The following is a 20,864-nucleotide window of genomic DNA, read 5'->3' as shown; positions in this document are numbered from 1 at the left end:
GCTCATGCTCATTATTCCATATTTATCATGCCTACCATTCCTGAAACCCTTTTATGAATGAAGTGTATAAAAAACGAACACATGCTGGAACTGTGGTAAGATGATAAAAAATCATTCTGTCCAGCCGCCAGCTTAGCCTTGTTAGGCCAGGTACTCTAGCCATATAGGCAAACCCCTAAGAAAATAGAAATAGAAATCAGTATATTATAGGTAAAGTTTAAGCAATCCTATTAATAATTCTTTAGATGCACTACAATATGAAGGTTTGGGTCATTTCATTAAATTTGTATATTTTATAAATAACTTTTTATTAAAGATTTTCCAAAACATACACAGCGTACATAGCACTCTGTAGCAACATGAGTAAAGAAAGTAAATTACACTGAAGTTGCATTGCCATGTGAAAAAAAGAATGTTATAATAGACAAAGACAATGGAATGGTGGGTAACAATATCCTTACACAGAAGGCAAATACATCTTGAAAAAAGCTGTATATACCGTATTTTCCGGCGTATAAGATGACCCCCTACTTTTCCTGTTAAAATATAGGGTTTGGGCTATATTCGCCATATAAGACTACTAGAGATGAGCGAAGAAATGAAAAATTCGATTCGACTGATTCGGCGAATTCGTGGACAATATTCGATTCGAGTCGAATAAATTCGCTGTGAATTTAACTTAAAAAAGCGTGTTTCTAGGCTTCAGAGAGACTTAATATTAGTGCAGAACACTGTACCTTTAATTTAAATGCCCTTGGAGTCTGCTGGGGAAGAGAAATAATACTGTCACTCAGTATGACATGCAGATGAGTGCCGTCGATCTTAGAATCACCGCACACTTCACTCATTTGGGCAGTCACGGGGCCAAAACCAGTGTTTGGAGCCACAGTGTGGCGGTGGAGGCAGCAGCAATGGGAGGCCATACAGCAACCTATGACAAAATGGAAACCAGCAGGAGTGTGAGGAGACCTGAAAGTGGCACATGCAGTGGGAGCAATGGGAGGCGGTACAAGGACCCATGTCACACTGTGGACCCAGCAGCAGCGTGACCAGGCGGTACGGGGGCCCATGGCAGATTACAGGCCTGGCAGCAGCAATGGGAGGCCCGTAATCTGCCAGCACCCTATGACAAAAAATGGAACACACCAGCAGTGTGTGAGGAGACCTGAAAGTGGCACATGGCAGAGTGTGGCGATGGAGACAGCAGCAATGGGAGGCCGTACAGGGACCCATGAGAGACTGTGGACCTGGCAGCAGCATGAGGAGGCGGTATAGGGGCCCATGGCAGATTAGGGGCCTGGCAGCAGCTATAGGAGGCCCGTAATCTGCCAGCACCCTATGACAAAAAATTGAACACACCAGCAGTGTGTGAGGAGACCTGAAAGTGGCACATGGCATGAGACACTCTGGACCTGGCAGCAGCATGAGGAGGCGGTATATAGGGGCCCATGGCAGATTAGGGGCCTGGCAGCAGCTATGGGAGGCCCGTAATCTGCCAGCACCCTATGTCAAAAAATTGAAAACACAAGCAGTGTGTGAGGAGACCTGAAAGTGGCACATGTTTGGGGCATGATTCATGGCGGATTTAGTCAGTTGTGTCAGGAACTAGTGGTTTGAAATCCAGACTAATCCACGCCTGATTCATTTTCACAAACGTGAGTCTCTCCACACTTTGGGTGGACAGTCGTGTCCTCCGCGGAGTTGCAATACCTCCTGCCGCACTAAACACGCGCTCCGATGCCACGCTACTGGCCGGGCATGACAGCCTTTCAAGGGCAAATTCAGCTAGTTGGGGTCAAAGGTCAAGTTTCGTTGCCCAGTAGTCAAGGGGATTGTCTACCTCGATTGGCAGGGTGCTGTCCAAGTAGGCCTAAGCCTGTTGTTTGAGGTCCTGCTCCAGGTCCACCTGATGCTGCTGCTGCTGCGGCTGGTTAGTAGTTTCCTCACTGCGCTGGTGAAGAAAGCTACTCATCATCGACTGCAGACTGAGGCAGCCGCTGCTGGTGGAGCTGCCACTGCTCCTACCACCCCACCCCTCCCCTGCTGCCATGGCAGCGGAACGCGAGCGCACAGGGCCCACAGTGTCTGAGGATGGACGTTGGCGCAGAAAGGCAGAGACCAGCTGACTACATAGGTGGTTTTTATAGTACGTTATTTTGGCCTCCCTCTCAGCAGGTGTGAAAAAGGCCACCATTTTTGAACGGTAGCGAGGGTCCAACAAGGTGGACAGCCAAAAGTCATCCCTCTGTCTGATGGTTATTATTCGGCTGTCGCTACGCAAGCAAGCGAGCATGCTATGGGCCATTTGTGCCAAGGAATGCGAGGGACTCCCTACCTCCATCTCCACAGCATACTGCCACGGTGCGTCTGGGTCCTCTGTCTCCTCCTCCTCCTCCTCTACCAGATGCTCCTGCTCCTCCACTCCTGTCCGCTGAGTGGAAAAACCACCCATTTCACTCAATAATTCCTGAGCACCAATGTCCTCCTCTACCTCCTCCTCTTCTTCCTGTCCTGCCCCCACAGGGGTCATGTGGCGTTGAGATCTGTGCGCCACGTCTACCGCACCCTGACCAGCCATTGTTAACAGCATTTGTTCCAGGACGTGCAACAGAGGAATGACGTCGTTCATCCCATAGTCCTGCCGACTCACGAATAGCGTGGCCTCCTCAAAGGGCCTGAGCAAGCGCAGGTGTCACGCATGAGCTGCCAATGGCTGACATCTAAGTTACACAGGGAGTACCTTTATCCGCTTTTAACATCAGGAAATCTGTGATGGCCTTTCGCTGTTCGTAAAGGCAGTCTAACATATGTAGGGTTGAATTCCACCTTGTTGCAACGTCAGAGCATGAGGAGTCGGTACGGGGGCCCATGGCAGATTAGGGGCCTGGCAGCAGCAATGGGAGGCCCGTAATCTGCCAGCACCCTATGTCAAAAAATTCTACACACCAGCAGTGTGTGAGGAGACCTGAAAGTGGCACATGGCAGAGTGTGGCGATGGAGACAGCAGCAATGGGAGGCCGTACAGGGACCCATGAGAGACTCTGGACTTGGCAGCAGCATGAGGAGGCGGTATATAGGGGCCTATGGCAGATTAGGGGCCTGGCAGTAGCAATGGGAGGCCCGTAATCTGCCAGCACCCTATGTCAAAAAATTCTACACACCAGCAGTGTGTGAGGAGACCTGAAAGTGGCACATGGCAGAGTGTGGCGATGGAGACAGCAGCAATGGGAGGCCGTACAGGGACCCATGAGAGACTCTGGACTTGGCAGCAGCATGAGGAGGCGGTATATAGGGGCCTATGGCAGATTAGGGGCCTGGCAGCAGCAATGGGAGGCCCGTAATCTGCCAGCACCCTATGTCAAAAAATTCTACACACCAGCAGTGTGTGAGGAGACCTGAAAGTGGCACATGGCAGAGTGTGGCGATGGAGACAGCAGCAATAGGAGGCCGTACAGGGACCCATGAGAGACTCTGGACCTGGCAGCAGCATGAGGAGGCGGTATATAGGGGCCTATGGCAGATTAGGGGCCTGGCAGTAGCAATGGGAGGCCCGTAATCTGCCAGCACCCTATGTCAAAAAATTCTACACACCAGCAGTGTGTGAGGAGACCTGAAAGTGGCACATGGCAGAGTGTGGCGATGGAGACAGCAGCAATAGGAGGCCGTACAGGGACCCATGAGAGACTCTGGACCTGGCAGCAGCATGAGGAGGCGGTATATAGGGGCCCATGGCAGATTAGGGGCCTGGCAGCAGCTATGGGAGGCCCGTAATCTGCCAGCACCCTATGTCAAAAAATTCAACACACCAGCAGTGTGTGAGGAGACCTGAAAGTGGCACATGGCAGAGTGTGGCGATGGAGACAGCAGCAATGGGAGGCCGTATAGGGACCCATGAGAGACTCTGGAACTGGCAGCAGCATGAGGAGGCGGTATATAGGGGCCCATGGCAGATTAGGGGCCTGGCAGCAGCTATGGGAGGCCCGTAATCTGCCAGCACCCTGTGTCAAAAAATTCAACACACCAGCAGTGTGAAGAGACCTGAATGTGGCACATGGCAGAGTGTGGCGATGGAGACAGCAGCAATGGGAGGCCGTACAGGGACCCATGAGAGACTCTGGACCTAGCAGCAGCATGAGGAGGCGGTATATAGGGGCCTATGGCAGATTAGGGGCCTGGCAGCAGCTATGGGAGGCCCGTTATCTGCCAGCACCCTATGTCAAAAAATTCAACACAACAGCAGTGTGTGAGGAGACCTGAAAGTGGCACATGTTTGAGGCATGATTCATGGCGGATTTAGTCAGTTGTGTCAGGAACTGGTGGTTTGAAATCCAGACTAATCCACGCCTGATTCATTTTCACAAACGTGAGTCTCTCCACACTTTGGGTGGACAGTCGTGTCCTCCGTGGAGTTACAATACCTCCTGCCGCACTAAACACGCCCTCCGATGCCACGCTACTGGCCGGGCATGACAGCCTTTCAAGGGCAAATTCAGCTAGTTGGGGCCAAAGGTCAAGTTTCGTTGCCCAGTAGTCAAGGGGATTGTCTACCTCGGTTGGCAGGGTGCTGTCCAAGTAGGCCCAAGCCTGTTGTTTGAGCTCCTGCTCCAGGTCCACCTGATGCTGCTGCTGCTGCTGCGGCTGGTTAGTAGTTTCCTCACTGCGCTGGTGAAGAAAGCTACTCATCATCGACTGCAGACTGAGGCAGCCGCTGCTGGTGGAGCTGCCACTGCTCCTACCACCCCACCCCTCCCCTGCTGCCATGGCAGCGGAACGCGAGCGCACAGGGCCCACAGTGTCTGAGGATGGACGTTGGCGCACAAAGGCAGAGACCAACTGACTACATAGGTGGTTTTTATAGTACGTAATTTTGGCCTCCCTCTCAGCAGGTGTGAAAAAGGCCACCATTTTGGACCGGTAGCGAGGGTCCAACAAGGTGGACAGCCAAAAGTCATCCCTCTGTCTGATGGTTATTATTCGGCTGTCGCTACGCAAGCAACCGAGCATGCTATGGGCCATTTGTGCCAAGGAATGCGAGGGACTCCCTGCCTCCATCTCCACAGCATACTGCCACGGTGCGTCTGGGTCCTCTGTCTCCTCCTCCTCCTCCTCTACCAGATGCTCCTGCTCCTCCACTCCTGTCCGCTGAGTGGAAAAACCACCCATTTCACTCAATAATTCCTGAGCACAAATGTCCTCCTCTACCTCCTCCTCTTCCTCCTGTCCTGCCCCCACAGGGGTCATGTGGCGTTGAGATCTGTGCGCCACGTCTACCGCACCCTGACCAGCCATTGTTAACAGCATTTGTTCCAGGACGTGCAACAGAGGAATGACGTCGTTCATCCCATAGTCCTGCCGACTCACGAATAGCGTGGCCTCCTCAAAGGGCCTGAGCAAGCGGCAGGTGTCACGCATGAGCTGCCAATGGCTGACATCTAAGTTACACAGGGGAGTACCTTTATCCGCTTGTAACATCAGGAAATCGGTGATGGCCTTTCGCTGCTCGTAAAGGCGGTCTAACATGTGTAGGGTTGAATTCCACCTTGTTGCAACGTCGCAGATCAGGCGATGCTGTGGAATTCCGTTCTGCCGCTGCAGCTCAATGAGGGTGTTCTTTGCGGTGTAGGAATGGCTGAAATGCATGCACAGTTTACGTGACATTTTAAGGATGTCTTGCAGTGGGATGGTGGATTTTAGGAACCGCTTGACAACCAGATTGAACACGTGAGCCATGCATGGCGCATGGCACAACCTTCCTTGACGCAGAGCAGACACCATGTTCTTTCCGTTGTCGGTCAACATGGTTCCGATTTTCAGTTTGCGCGGAGACAGCCATCTGTCGATTTCTCTGTTCATTACACTCAGAAGTTCCTCCCCTGTGTGACTACGTTCGCCAAGGCATACCAGGTGCAGCACAGCGTGACACCGTTGCGCCCTGCACATGTGATATGCCGGTCGGGTAATGGGACTTGGCACGGGGGTGGCGGCTGAGGACACGGCGGAAAAAGAGGTGGTAGAGGCGGACATGTTTGCTGGACCAAGGACGTGCAAACGTGGAGGCAAAAGCGTCGTGACCTGTCCAAGTTGCTGGTGCGGCTGTGCCGGCACCACGTTCACCCAGTGGGCCGTAAATGACATGTACTGTCCCTGACCGTAGTTACAGCTCCACACGTCGGCGCTGCCGTGCACTTTGGCAGAGACCGACATGCTCAAAGACTGGCCCACCATCTCTTCTACATGTGAATGCAGGGCTGGCACTGCCTTTATGGCGAAGAAATGATGGCTTGGCACTCTCCACCGCGGCGCGGCACAAGCCATCATTTCTCGGAAAGGTGCTGAGTCCACCAGTTGGAAAGGGAGGGACTGCAGCACCAGCAACTTGGACAGGAGGACGTTCAGCTTTTGCACCGTCGGGTGCGTGCTCGTAAACTGTTGTCTCTTGGAAACGGATTCCAAGAAAGACTGTTGACGGAATCCGAGAAGAGGAGTAGCAGGAGAAGGAGCATCTGAACGAGCGGAAGATGCCAACGAGCGACAACTCCCCTCAGCAGAGGTGTTGGAGCCTTGACTGGCTGATAGAGGGTGATTGACGACGTCGGGTGACGGAGCAAGTAACGGAGCGGGTGATGGAGCGGGGGCTGGGGCAGGCAGAACCGCCGTATCTTTATCACGGTTTTCCCAGGCCACCGAATGGTGATGCTGCATATGCTGACGCAACGCTGTAGTCCCAACATGGGCCCCCTGGCCACGCTTGCATTTCTGGCCACATAGTCGACATACGGCTACGTTTACTTCCTCGGGCGGCTTGACGAAAAATTGCCACACCGCCGAGTAGGAAACTTTGCCCCCGCTACTCCTCACTGGCTGACTGCTACTTCCTCCGTGCGCACCGGCACCACTACTGGCCGTGGTGGTAGGCTGCAGTGGAGCTGGTGCTCTACTCCGTGGACGTTTGGATCCACTGACACTGATGCGACCCTGCTGCCTCCTGGGCAACCCACCGACTGTTTCGCTCGCTGCCAAGCTGGCACCCTCTTCTCCTGATGATGCGGAAGAAATTGCCTGATGACGACGAGGCAGCCAAGTGCGATCAACCTCCTCATCATCAAGTACGGTCTCCGCCTCACTACTAGCCCCCTCGGCTGCGTCTGGGTCAGGAGACAGACCTGTCTCTAGACCGGCTACAGAGCCACTCTCCTCGCCAGTACTTCTTCGCCTGGCTGCTGAAAAGGCCGATGTCTCCCCCCGTTCCTGACCGCCCTCTGTTAACTCTTCCTCACTGTACAGTGGGGCTGAGCCCACAGCATGCGATACTTCGCTTGGTGAGGGAACAGCAAAGGACAGGGGCAGGTAGAGGACACGTGATTTCAGTGGGCTTGCTCCCGGGCCATGCCAACTAACGGTTGTGTCTGACGTACCCACCGACCGTTGGCTGTAGGTGTCAGAGGTGACCTGGGAAGAGGAAGACGACCGAGCCAACCAATCAATGACGGCAGGGTTGTCGGTGGAGACACGACCGCTGGATGACACCGGGAGCACTGGCCTCTGGCTGCGAATACTGCTGCCTCGACCCCTTCCTCTGCTGCCACGTCTGCTCGCTCCTAAAACATTGCCTCCTCTGCCACTCCTCTGCATGTTGTCTGACATACTCTTTAATTAAACGATTATGTGTCCCTGAGTAACAATTATGTGTCCCTGAGTAACAATTCTGTGTCTGTCCGAGTAACAATTCTGTGGCCCTAAGTAACAGTTCTGTGGCCCTCAGTAACAATTCTGTGTCTGTGCGAGTAACAATTCTGTGTCTGTGCGAGTAACAATTCTGTGGCCCTAAGTAACAGTTCTGTGGCCCTCAGTAACAATTCTGTGTCCCTGATTAACGTTTCTGTGGCCCCAAGTAACAGTTCTGTGGCCCTCAGTAACAATTCTGTGTCTGTGCGAGTAACAATTCTGTGTCTGTGCGAGTAACAATTCTGTGGCCCTAAGTAACAGTTCTGTGGCCCTCAGTAACAATTCTGTGTCCCTGATTAACGTTTCTGTGGCCCCAAGTAACAGTTCTGTGGCCCTCAGTAACAATTCTGTGTCTGTGCGAGTAACAATTCTGTGTCTGTGCGAGTAACAATTCTGTGGCCCTAACAGTTCTGTGGCCCTCAGTAACAATTCTGTGTCCCTGATTAACGTTTCTGTGGCCCCAAGTAACAGTTCTGTGGCCCTCAGTAACAGTTCTGTGTCTGTGCGAGTAACAATTCTGTGTCTGTGCGAGTAACAATTCTGTGGCCCCAAGTAACAGTTCTGTGGCCCTCAGTAACAATTCTGTGTCTGTGCGAGTAACAATTCTGTGTCTGTGCGAGTAACAATTTTGTGGCCCTAAGTAACAGTTCTGTGGCCCTCAGTAACAATTCTGTGTCCCTGATTAACGTTTCTGTGGCCCCAAGTAACAGTTCTGTGGCCCTCAGTAACAATTCTGTGTCTGTGCGAGTAACAATTCTGTGTCTGTGCGAGTAACAATTCTGTGGCCCTAAGTAACAGTTCTGTGGCCCTCAGTAACAATTCTGTGTCCCTGATTAACGTTTCTGTGGCCCCAAGTAACAGTTCTGTGGCCCTCAGTAACAATTCTGTGTCTGTGCGAGTAACAATTCTGTGTCTGTGCGAGTAACAATTCTGTGGCCCTAAGTAACAGTTCTGTGGCCCTCAGTAACAGTTCTGTGTCCCTGAGTAACAATTCTGTGTCTGTGCGAGTAAGAATTCTGTGTCTGTGCGAGTAACAATTCTGTGGCCCTAAGTAACAGTTCTGTGGCCCTCAGTAACAGTTCTGTGTCCCTGAGTAACAATTCTGTGTCTGTGCGAGTAAGAATTCTGTGTCTGTGCGAGTAACAATTCTGTGGCCCTAAGTAACAGTTCTGTGGCCCTCAGTAACAATTCTGTGTCCCTGATTAACGTTTCTGTGGCCCCAAGTAACAGTTCTGTGGCCCTCAGTAACAATTCTGTGTCTGTGCGAGTAACAATTCTGTGTCTGTGCGAGTAACAATTCTGTGGCCCTAACAGTTCTGTGGCCCTCAGTAACAATTCTGTGTCCCTGATTAACGTTTCTGTGGCCCCAAGTAACAGTTCTGTGGCCCTCAGTAACAATTCTGTGTCTGTGCGAGTAACAATTCTGTGGCCCTAACTAACAGTTCTGTGGCCCTAAGTAACAGTTCTGTGTCCCTGAGTAACAATTCTGTGTCTGTGCGAGTAACAATTCTGTGTCTGTGCGAGTAACAATTCTGTGGCCCTAAGTAACAGTTCTGTGGCCCTCAGTAACAGTTCTGTGTCCCTGAGTAACAATTCTGTGTCTGTGCGAGTAACAATTCTGTGTCTGTGCGAGTAACAATTCTGTGTCTGTGCGAGTAACAATTCTGTGTCTGTGCGAGTAACAATTCTGTGGCCCTAAGTAACGGTTCTGTGGCCCTCAGTAACAGCTCTGTGTCCCTGTGTAACAATTCTGTGTCTGTGCGAGTAACAATTCTCTGGCCCTAAGTAACAGTTCTGTGGCCCTCAGTAACAATTCTGTGTCTGTGCGAGTAACAATTCTGTGTCTGTGCGAGTAACAATTCTGTGGCCCTAAGTAACAGTTCTGTGGCCCTCAGTAACAATTCTGTGTCCCTGATTAACGTTTCTGTGGCCCCAAGTAACAGTTCTGTGGCCCTCAGTAACAATTCTGTGTCTGTGCGAGTAACAATTCTGTGGCCCTAACTAACAGTTCTGTGGCCCTAAGTAACAGTTCTGTGTCCCTGAGTAACAATTCTGTGTCTGTGCGAGTAAGAATTCTGTGTCTGTGCGAGTAACAATTCTGTGGCCCTAAGTAACAGTTCTGTGTCCCTGAGTAACAATTCTGTGTCTGTGCGAGTAACAATTCTGTGTCTGTGCGAGTAACAATTCTGTGTCTGTGCGAGTAACAATTCTGTGGCCCTAAGTAACGGTTCTGTGGCCCTCAGTAACAGTTCTGTGTCCCTGTGTAACAATTCTGTGTCTGTGCGAGTAACAATTCTGTGGCCCTAAGTAACAGTTCTGTGGCCCTCAGTAACAATTCTGTGTCTGTGCGAGTAACAATTCTGTGTCTGTGCGAGTAACAATTCTGTGGCCCTAAGTAACAGTTCTGTGGCCCTCAGTAACAATTATGTGTCTGTCCCTGAGTAACAATTCTGTGGCCCTAACTAAAGTTTCTGTGGCCCTAAGTAACAATTCTCTGGCACTCAGTAACAATGCTGTCTGTCCCTGAGTAACAATTCTGTGGCCCTAATAACGTTTCTGTGGCCCTAAGTAACAATTATCTGGCACTCAGTAACAATTCTGTCTGTCCCTGAGTAACAATTCTGTGGCCCTAATAACGTTTCTGTGGCCCTAAGTAACAATTCTCTGGCACTCAGTAACAATTCTGTCTGTCCCTGAGTAACAATTCTGTGGCCCTAATAACGTTTCTGTGGCCCTAAGTAACAATTCTCTGGCACTCAGTAACAATTCTGTCTGTCCCTGAGTATGAATTCTGTGTCCCTAACTAGCGTTTCTTTGTCCCTAAGTAACGATTCTGTGGCCCTAATTAACAAATCTGTGTCCCTGAGTAATAGTTCTCTGTCCCTAAGTATCGTTTCTCTGTCCCCAAGTATCGTTTCTGTGGCCCTAACTCTGTCCCTGTCCCTAATACAGAGCGGTCTGCCTCTGTTCAATGACTGCAGGCAAATGAAGAATTCCAAAATGGCCGCTATTTATAGCTCGACCATTACACAGTGCTAGCTGGCTGGCTGCTGATTGGCTGATGCGATCACATGTCGTTGAGGAATGCATTATGGGTCAGCGTGCCTTGTCTGCGCGCCTTCCCAGACATCCCCGCTCCGTCGCCGCACATGTCAGCCGCCATTTTTGGAAAAATTTCGATTCGCGCGTCCGAATTAGGCTATTTTTCGGATTCGGCGCGAATCGAAATTTTTCCGATATTCGACTCGAATTCCACTTCGGATACTTTGATTCACTCATCTCTAAAGACTACCCCTCTTCCAAGGCACACCAAATAAAAATTAAAAAAACATAAAATTTGATTTCAATATGGTATGGTATTCCAATGATGGGGCACGATTCCTCGCTCTGACACCAATGATGGGGCACGATTCCTCGCTCTGACACCAATGATGGGGCACAATTCCTCGCTCTGACACCAATGATGGGGCACGATTCCTCGCTCTGATAGCAATGATGGGGCACGATTCCTCGCTCTGACACCAATGATGGGGCACTATTCCTCCCACTGACACCAATGATGGGGCACTATTCCTCCCATTGACACCAATGATGGTGCCCCATCATTAGTGTCAGTGTGTGAGGAATAGTGCCCCATCATTAGTGTCAGTGGGAGGAATAGTGCCCCATCATTGGTGTCAGAGCGAGGAATAGTGCCCCATCATTGGTGTCAGTAGGAGGAATAGTGCCCCATCATTGGTGTCAGAGCGAGGAATCGTGCCCCATCATTGGTGTCAGAGCGAGGAATCGTGCCCCATCATTGGTGTCAGAGCGAGTAATAGTGCCCCATCATTGGTGTCAGAGCGAGGAATCGTGCCCCATCATTGGTGTCAGAGCGAGGAATCGTGCCCCATCATTGGTGTCAGAGCGAGTAATAGTGCCCCATCATTGGTGTCAGTAGGAGGAATAGTGCCCCATCATTAGTGTTAGTGGGAGGAATAGTGCCCCATTATCGGTGTTAGAGCGAGGAGTCGTGCCCACACGTCCTTTGCAAAGGCACACGTGGCTCTCCTCTCCCTCCTTACAAAGCATCCTGGTCCTGTAGTCCTGTGCAGTATAAAGTTACATTGTCTGTTTCTGTAATAAAACTGCAATTCCCACAAACACTCCAGTACTGCTGAAAGCTGAGCCAATCAAACCCTTTCTGACAACATGTAGTCTTAAAAGGGAAACAGCAATGGCCCTGCTACACAAGTACTCTGTGTACTAATAATAAAATGAAAAGAGGAAAAAGGAAAAGAGAGAAGAGAAAAACAGTAAAAAGAGAGATCCAGTCTCATTTCCTTTCATTGAAGACTGGAGGAGTTAACCCAGGAAGAATGACAGGGGCCAGGGAAAAAGGCCTGTATAAACAGGTTGTCAAACTGGTATCCCATGAAAGAGCCAAAGGTCAATCTGCTGCTGTCGCCTCAGATGTTGGATGCATCATTGATGCAACTGACAAGACACATCACTTTGCTGTTACATTCTAGGACGCTCTAGTCCAAAAAGTTAGACCCAGATCTGAAGTGCTCTTATGTATTGTAGCATCTGCCGCTGCCTGCAGAGCAGCTATAACATTTGCAGTGGTAGACAGAGCAATATGGAGTTTGGACAGGTAATATTAAAGAAATCCTGGAGGAAGTGGAGAGAGACAAGGTGGAAATAGCCTTGTAAGAGCTAAAATTGGTGGGAGACTCTGTGGCGGAGGCATCAGTGGACATCATTTAATGTTGTTGCTTGCAGTCACAGCAAGGAGGGCATTATGGCTGAAGCCATGGTCGACAGATCCCATCCTAAAATCAAACTGGTGCAAGGCACCAGATGCTGGCTCCAGGCTATTTGGGAGTAGACTAGATACAGCCATCTTAAGGGTGACCACTGGCAGGTTAGGGGGGATATCATCTGACAAAAACCAGAAGAATCAGAAAGGTCCAGCATACAGGCGGCAACTCCCGGGTAGATACGAGGAGGCAAAATCCTAAGGATTGGGAAAAGATTACAAAGGGAACTATAGTGATCACTCTTCATTGCTGAAGCCTTAAAAAGCTAAGGCACCTGTCCTGAGAGAACAGCAGAAGTCCTTTTTAAGGGTGTGCTCATCTAGGGGATGTCTGTGGGAGCCAGCTGAAGCTTTGCAAACACACCTGGAGCGAAAATATTCAGGATCAGTGAGCCATATTAATAGTAAAAAGGTTCGGTCCGAGCATGTAGGCCCTTTACAAAATAATCTAGAGTGGGTGACTGGGGACAAAGAAAAGGCAAATTTATTTAATATCTTCTTCAGCTCTGTGTATACAAAGGAGCATGGGGGAGCTCTTGTCCAATTGTGGTGGTGCCAATATTTAAAAATGGTTCAAAATCTTTACCAAGTAATAATAGACCTGTTAGTTTAACTTCTAAAGTTGGGAAGATACTGGAGAGTTTAATAAAAGACCACATAGATGAGTTCTTGCTGGAAAAAAATATTTTCAGTAACAGACAGCATGGATTCATGAAAGACAGAAGTTGTCAAACAAATCTGATTTCTTTTTATGAGGGGGTGAGCAACACCTTGGACAGAGGGGTGGTGGTGGACGTGGTATACTTGGATTTTGCAAAAGTGTTCCCCACACACGGCTAATGTGTAAGATAAAGTCTACGGGCTTGGAAAAATCTGTATGTAAATGGATAGAAAACTGGCTGAAAGATCGTATTCAAAGAGTAGTGGTTAATGATTCATACTCTGAATGGTCTAGGGTCATCAGTGGTGTACCCCTAGGTTCAGTGTTGAGACCCTTACTTTTTAATATATTTATAAACAATATAGGGTCTGAGATTAAAAATCCCATTTCAGTCTTTGCAGATGACACCAAGCTGTGCAGTGGAATAACGTCCTTACAGGATGTGTTCAAATTACAAGACGACCTCAATGCACTGTTTAATTGGGCAACTATATGGCAGATGAGGTTTAATGTTGATAAATGTAAGGTTATGCATTTGGGGGCTAAGAATATGCATGCATCATACATACTGGGGGGGGGGTACAACTGGGGGAATCCATGGTGGAGAAGGATCTGGGAGTTCTGGTAGATCACAAGCTTAATAATGGCATGCAATGCCAAGCTGCGGCTTCTAAAGCGAGCAAAAATCCTCTCTTGCATTAAAAGGAATATAGGCTCCAGAGAGAGAGATACCATATTACCCCGGTACAAATCATTAGTAAGACCTCATCTGGAATATGCAGTTCAATTTTGGGCACCAATTCACAAAAAGAACATTGGGGAACTTGAGAAAGTACAGAGAAGGGCAACTAAACTGATAAGAGGCATGGAGGAGCTCAGCTATGAGGAAAGATTAGAGGAACTGAATTTATTCTCTCTTGAAAAGAGGAGATAAAGGGGGGATATGATCAACATGTATAAATACATCAGTGGTTCATATAGTGAACTCAGTGTAGAGCTATTCACCCTTAGGTCATCACAGAGGACAAGGGGGCACTCTTTACGTCTGGAGGAAAAAAGATTTAATCTCCAAACACGGAAAGGTTTCTTCACAGTGAGAGCTGTGAAAATGTGGAATAGACTCCCTCAAGAGTTAGTTCTGGCCAGCTTACTGGATTGCTTCAAAAAAGGCCTGGATTGTTTCTTAGATACACAGAATATAACTGGATACTAACATTTATAGGTAAAGTTGATCCAAAGAATATCCGATTGCCTCTCGGGGGATCAGGAAGGAATTTTTTACCCCAGCAGGAGCAAATTGGATCGTGCTATGCTGGGTTTTTTTTTGCTTTCGTCTGGATCAACTGTGGGTATAGGATTATAACTTTTTTTTTTTTTCTATGGTTGAACTGGATGGACCTTTGTCTTTTTCCAGCCAGACTTACTATGTACTGTGACTGTATCAACTATATTAGTGTGACATTGGTGGAAGATTAAGGGTATAGCCACCTTCCAATCACTTCCAGCCAGCCTGGCTACCGGATTTGATGGAAAAGCAAAACGTTTTGGTTCAGTTTGTAGCTGAAGTAATATTAAAAATGAGCAATTGTGAAGTTTCCAATCTCTCAAAGGTGATGAGAATTTAGTTCACCTCTGTTCCTAGTAAAAAAAACCAAAAACCTCAGAATCAAGCGATCTGTGCCCAGTGCTAAACTTGAGAAAACTCAGCAAGCACAGAAGGTTGGAGTCATTCCAGATAGAGAATCTGCAATCAGTTCTATTATTGATAAGTCTAGGAGAGTGGATACTCTCTGGTTTATCAGACACCTACTTGTCCCAATCCATCCTGCATTCCACTACCAGTTTTGGTGCCTTCCCTTCAGTCTGTCCACTTCCCCCAGGACATTCACATGGACGGAATCCTTTTTCTAGCCAGAAATCATGAGATGCTTATCCAGCAACGCGATGCCCTGCTACACCTTCTACAACAGTTTGATAGCTAATTAATTGGAAGAAGAGCTTCTTCTGCCCAGCTCAAAGAATGAGGCTCTTGGGGGCATTTTGAATACACAGAAAAAATAAAGTAAAACTTCCAAGAGGGTTGAGCCATCCTCTGATAGAGAAAGTCAAAGGTGATTTGGGAGCGAAGTCCCTTTCAGCAGGACAGTGCCTGAGTATCCTTGGTTCTTCTTAATTGACCAATTGTTTTCAAATGGAACATTATCACGTCCAGTCAGAAAGGTTGGGGGATGCATTTCAAAGAGTAGGCAGCTCAAGGTCATGGGTTGTTCAGCTTTTGAGGCATGGTATGAAAACTCTCAAACTGAGTGCAGTGTTCAAAGCTCTTCTAGCATTCACTCCTTTTATAAGAGGTACAAGAGTTGTACTGCGCCTAGAAAGCGTAGAATCCATAGGCTACCAATGGAACTTACAGTATTAATAGGAGGCTCTGGTGTCTATCTCTCCTACAGTTGAGCACTGAGTCACCACTGCCTCTGCCAGTGATGATGGATCTACTCTCTCATGGCCAGTTTTGCCATCCAGCCCCAAGAGACTACATTTTATGCATGGAGGCAGAGGCTACCAAGTCAAAGGTGCTCAGTGCAGGTAGTGGCTACCTTGTGTCAAACCAGAGAGGTCTCCATGAATAAGACTTACCAGAAAATATGGGTAAAATTTCAGATCTCACAGCAAAAGTCTGGAGTCCTTTATCACCAAAATCAGCCAAGGCTTCACAGTTCTTACAACTGAGGCTGGACAGGGGCTTAGGTTCAAATACATTTAACATTCAAAGTTCAGCCTTGTCTGCCACTACAGGAGTTTAAGGAGGCCTTAACCCTTTAGCAGTTCTTAAAGGCTTGCATAAAGTTAAAGACTTGCCAGGAAGCTATTGTTCCCTAGGTGGGACTTGCCTATGGTCTTCGAACCTCTATCTAGGCCTGTTTTTATCCTACAGAATTGGCTACACTCTGCAATCTAACCCTGAAGATCATATTTCTGATTGCTACAACCTCTGTGAAAAGGGTGTCAGAGCCACAGGCTTTGTATGCGAGGAGCTTCATCTAACGTTCTACCCCGACAGAATTATTCTAAAAGCAGACCGCTTTTATCCATAAGGTTTCTTTCTCCTTCCACTTTAACCAGGAAGTCAATTTACCATCATTCTTTGGTGAATCAAGAGAACCATATCCTCTGGATGTTGGTCTAACTCTGATGGCCTGCTTGGCAGCTACCTTTTCATTCAGGAAATCTGAAATCTGTTCTTGGCCCCGCATGGCTTAAGGCAGTGTCAGTCAGCATCAACAAGTACAGTCACCTCCTAGATTGTTAAGACAAAAAAAGAGCCTACTCTTCACAGAACCTTTCTATACCATAAGACTTAAGAGCACATTCAGCCAGGGCAGTACCAGCTCTGTAGACAGCACAGTGCTGAGTGTCTCCCGAGGCTACTTGCAAGACAGCAATATGGTCCTCCTAGAACACCATTATTACGCTTTATTAGGTGAACCCGGCTCAGCTTACGACAGTAAATTTGGAAAATTTGTTGTGCAGGAGGATACTTACACTACTGAACATTACAACGTATTTCATGTACCCTCCCATATGGCGAGTTAGTTCCCATTGTATGCTGCCATGATAGACCAGGAAAACGGAAAATTGTATACGCACCTTTCCATAATTTTCCTTTCCTGGTGCATCTTTATGGCAGATACAAATTCCCACCCAAATGGTGAGAGTTACAGAGAATGCTGTTAGCCAGGTCAGTCTTTGATTTATAGTTAACCAGTCTTATCAGGTTGTGGGGGCAGAGACTCAACCCATTGTATGCTGCCATGAAGATGCACCAGGAAAAGAAAATTACAGAAAGGTGTGTATTTAATTTTTGTTTTTTTTTCAACAGAGGGCTTGTAGGTACACATTATATTTAAATTTTGAAAATATTGTGAGGGAAGGGTAAAGAAGAAAAGGATACAAATAATAAAATGCACTTATAATTTTAAGGAAGTATAAAACATTTATTCATAGCTTATTATTCACACTCTTTTAACTGTTAATGACCATGAGATACAAATATACAACTATGGGCTTTCTGCTTCATTCACATATTGTCATTACAATGGGATAAAGCAGAGCTATGGTTTAAAAAAAAAAAAAAAAAATATATAATATATATCGAGAGGCTTGTTTCTAAACAAAAAAATGGCAGCATTTAATGATAGCAAATAGCATATTTAAAAAAATTGAAATCTCACCTTCCAATGTTTAATTTGTTTTCTAATGATTTTTATTGTTACAACAAATAAATCATTACAATTATTAGGATAAAACAAGTTTGTATTAGAAAGCATTAACTTACGGCAGCACAGTGGCTAAATGGTTAGCACTTCTGCCTGGCAGTACTAAGGTTGTTGGTTCCAATCCCAACCACGGCACCACCTGCCTGGAGTTTGCATGTTCTCCCTGTGCCTGTGTGGGTTTCCTCCAGTTTCCTCCCACACTCCAAATACATGCTAGTAGATTAATTGGCTCCTGCCAAACGTGGCCCTCATATGTGTATGTATGAATGTGAGTTAGGGACCTTAGATTGTACACCCCTTGAGGGTTAGGGACTGATGTGAATGCACAATACATATGTAAAGTGCTGTGCAAATTGATACCTAAAATAAAACAACTTATTCTGGAAGGAGAATCGGATAAGCCCCAGTGGGATAATTCTAATATCAAGCTCAAAATGTAAAGGTATAGTGGTCATAACCTGTTATGTAACTTTTCATTAGCTTCCCAATCCAACAATTTGTTTAAATCCTAACTATAGGTAAAATAAAAACCAGAAAAATTCAGCACAAGGGACATAACTTACAGCCAGGAGGATGTGTCCCTTATGCTGATTCCTCTTCTGTTAGTAGAAATCCTCGTCCATTCATGTCCACCAACCCCATATAAGGGTCTGTCATCGGCTCTCATCAAGACAGCCTGATTATGACCGCCCTTTTCATCCAGCTGCTCTGTTCATAGAAGTATTATTACAGCTTTTATGAGTGAAAAACTCTATATGAATGTAGGGGTGGGCTTTTCAGGCATCAGCCCCCTCCATTCATAGATCCAGTTTCATTCATAGAAGCTGTAGTACAGCATGAATGAAGGAGCAGCTGGGTGGAAAGGCTCTGGGATTGCCGGGCTTTCTTGATGAGTGCCTGCGATAACCCGTTAGATGTAGTATCCCTGCCACGCCAAAAGATTACAACAGCAGAGGTAGGGGAGCATTAACATTAGAGGTAATGAGTTCAAATTCGAAATGGAAACATGTTGCAATAAATACAGTAAGGTATTAAAGTGAAATATGATGATGATTCCTACATAGGCTGCTGATTAGAATAGAATAAAGCAAAAAAGAAAAAAAAAAAGAAAACAATAGAAGAATAGAATAAAACATAATAGAATAGAAGAATAGAATAGAATGAATATAACTTCCGAAATTCGAATTTAAATTTGAAAATAATTAATATATGGAACTTAACAAACGAATCCTGAAAGGAAACAAATTATTCCTTGATGCACATCTGTAAAATCAACGCCACGGTGTAAAACTTTAAATGGAAAGAGCCAGCACTCCAAAAGTAGTAGCTATCAAATTTCTACTGAGAGTTTAGTAGAAAAACAAAGTTTATGCACTAAGAAAAACTCCACCATGCTATTTTGCTTTACTGCATAAGCTATGTTTTGCTACTGCTAAGGTTAGCACTTCCGCCTGGCAATACTAAGCTCGTTGGTTCGAATCCCAACCACGGCACCACCTGCCTGGAGTTTGCATGTTCTCCCTGTGCCTGCATGAGTTTCCTCCCACACTCCAAAGACATGCTGGTAGGTTAATTGGATCCTGTCTAAATTAGCCCTAAAATATGTATGTAAGAATGTAAGTTAGGGACCTTAGACTGTATACCCCTTGAGGGTTAGGGACTGGTATGAATGTACAATATATATATATGTAAAGCGCTGCGTAAATTGACGTCCCTACATATCTTAAATAAATAAATAAAATAAATACTCAATATAAATTGGAGATCTACTACTTTGGAGTGCTGCCTGTTTTTGTTTATAGTGATGAGAACCTGATAAAATCTTTCCCACTTAATAAAAACCAACAAAAAAGGCTGAAGTTGGGCTTTTTTTTTTTTTGTAGAATCACAACAAGAAATAACAGTTTCTGTAGTAATATAAAGGGTTTACAAAGTTTTTATGTTGCTCTTCTTGCAGGTGGATAATGCAAAGATTTATGCAGCCGGAGGTGCAGCTATTGCTGTTGTTGGTGGAATTCTTGCAGTGGTAGCAACTGCAATAAGTCGACGGAAGCAAAGAAACGCTACAGAATAAGTTCATCATTCGACCAAAAATAATAAATGCACATCTTTATGCAGGTAAAAAAATGTGCATTTATTATTTTTGGCTGCAGGAACCTGTAAAGCTGGTGCCATGCAGGGCTCCTGCAGATCTGTCAGTATACAGGATGTACAGGATGTATGGGTAAGCAGATATACTGACAGGAAGATTCAATTAACTACCCTGGTGTTCCACAGCCCCTTTTTTTTATATTAACAATTTTTATTAATTTTCACAAAGATTTATATACATACAAAAAACATCACAGGAGAGAGAGAGCACATCGATGGTGAGATCTGCATGGTTACAAACATAATAATGACATAAAGTTACATTGAGGAGGCCGTCAAAACTAAACATCTGTAGAAAGGCGGGAGTTCCACAGCCTTTTTAAGTTCACCTTTTGCAAATAAATAAATGCACATTTATTTGCAGAAAAAAAATGTTTTTGCAAATGGGCCAGCAAAGCATTGCAATGATTAGTGGACTGCGGATGCATTGTCAGGCTCCTGCAGACTCCTCCTCCAGCTCTGTCAGTACAGAGGTATAGGTTCTCATTTGGAGAGCTGGTGGAGGTGTCAATAGACTATGTATGAGGATATCACTGCACTTGTGTTCCACTGAGAATTAGAAGTCTGTCAGCCGCGGTGGCGCATTGGATTTGTAGTTTTCTCATAGAAAAATAATGTGGCAGTGCAGATGGAGTCTAGCACAGCCACGCCAATTTCATATCTGATAGTGGTTAAGAGTGAGAAGAACTGCAACATGTGGGGGAGGGTTGTTTTGGTAGTGTGGAGGGGGGGGGGGGGCATCCACAGGGCACAATGTTCTATGGTACACCTTATATATGGGTGTAACATGTAAAATGTTCTATGGGTAGAATTAGCCTTTAATGGATACCAAATACGTGGTGCCAGGCAGTGTACATGCAGAGAAAATAATATATACTGAAAATTACACTTGGAATGTAGAAAAAGTGCAGTATATATATATACAAAGAATAGAAAAGAAAAAGCACATAATGTAAAACAGCACACAGTTAACCCTTTGATCACCCCTCATGTTAACCACTTCCTGCCCAGTGCCATTAGTACAGTATCAGTGCTTTTTTTAAGCACTGATCACAGTGCAATATATATATATACAAAGAATAGAAAAGAAATGAAAATTACATCCAACATCAGTGCACCATATAATTATTCTGTAGATATGGATGGTACACAGCAGCACTTATCCATACTTACAAAATAATTACAGTGCATTGAAGGTTCAAATGGGTCTTAAGTCCCCGGCCACACTGGATGCGAATTGGCATGCGAT

The 20,864-nt window shown here is 46.4% G+C and overlaps 1 protein-coding gene across 1 annotated transcript in view; it reads left to right on the top strand.

Moving 5' to 3' along the window:
• The window catches only part of LOC149446172 (phospholipase A and acyltransferase 4-like), a 37,261-nt gene extending 16,920 nt beyond the window's left edge, over positions 1-20,341 (top strand). Inside the window, exon 5 of the mRNA XM_089652789.1 lies at positions 19,422-20,341. Within this exon, the coding sequence (XP_089508915.1) occupies positions 19,422-19,538 (117 nt within the window). The 3' untranslated portion in view covers positions 19,539-20,341. The remainder of the gene's footprint in view (positions 1-19,421) is intronic.
• The last annotated feature ends 523 nt before the right edge of the window (positions 20,342-20,864 follow it).

The sequence above is a fragment of the Staurois parvus genome, unplaced genomic scaffold (assembly GCF_062004578.1).
Source record: "Staurois parvus isolate SC_StPar_1 unplaced genomic scaffold, SC_StPar_1.0 ptg000694l, whole genome shotgun sequence".
Lineage (NCBI taxonomy): Eukaryota > Metazoa > Chordata > Amphibia > Anura > Ranidae > Staurois > Staurois parvus.
Note: the sequence above shows the minus strand (reverse complement) of the source record. Positions and strands in the feature narration are given on the sequence as shown.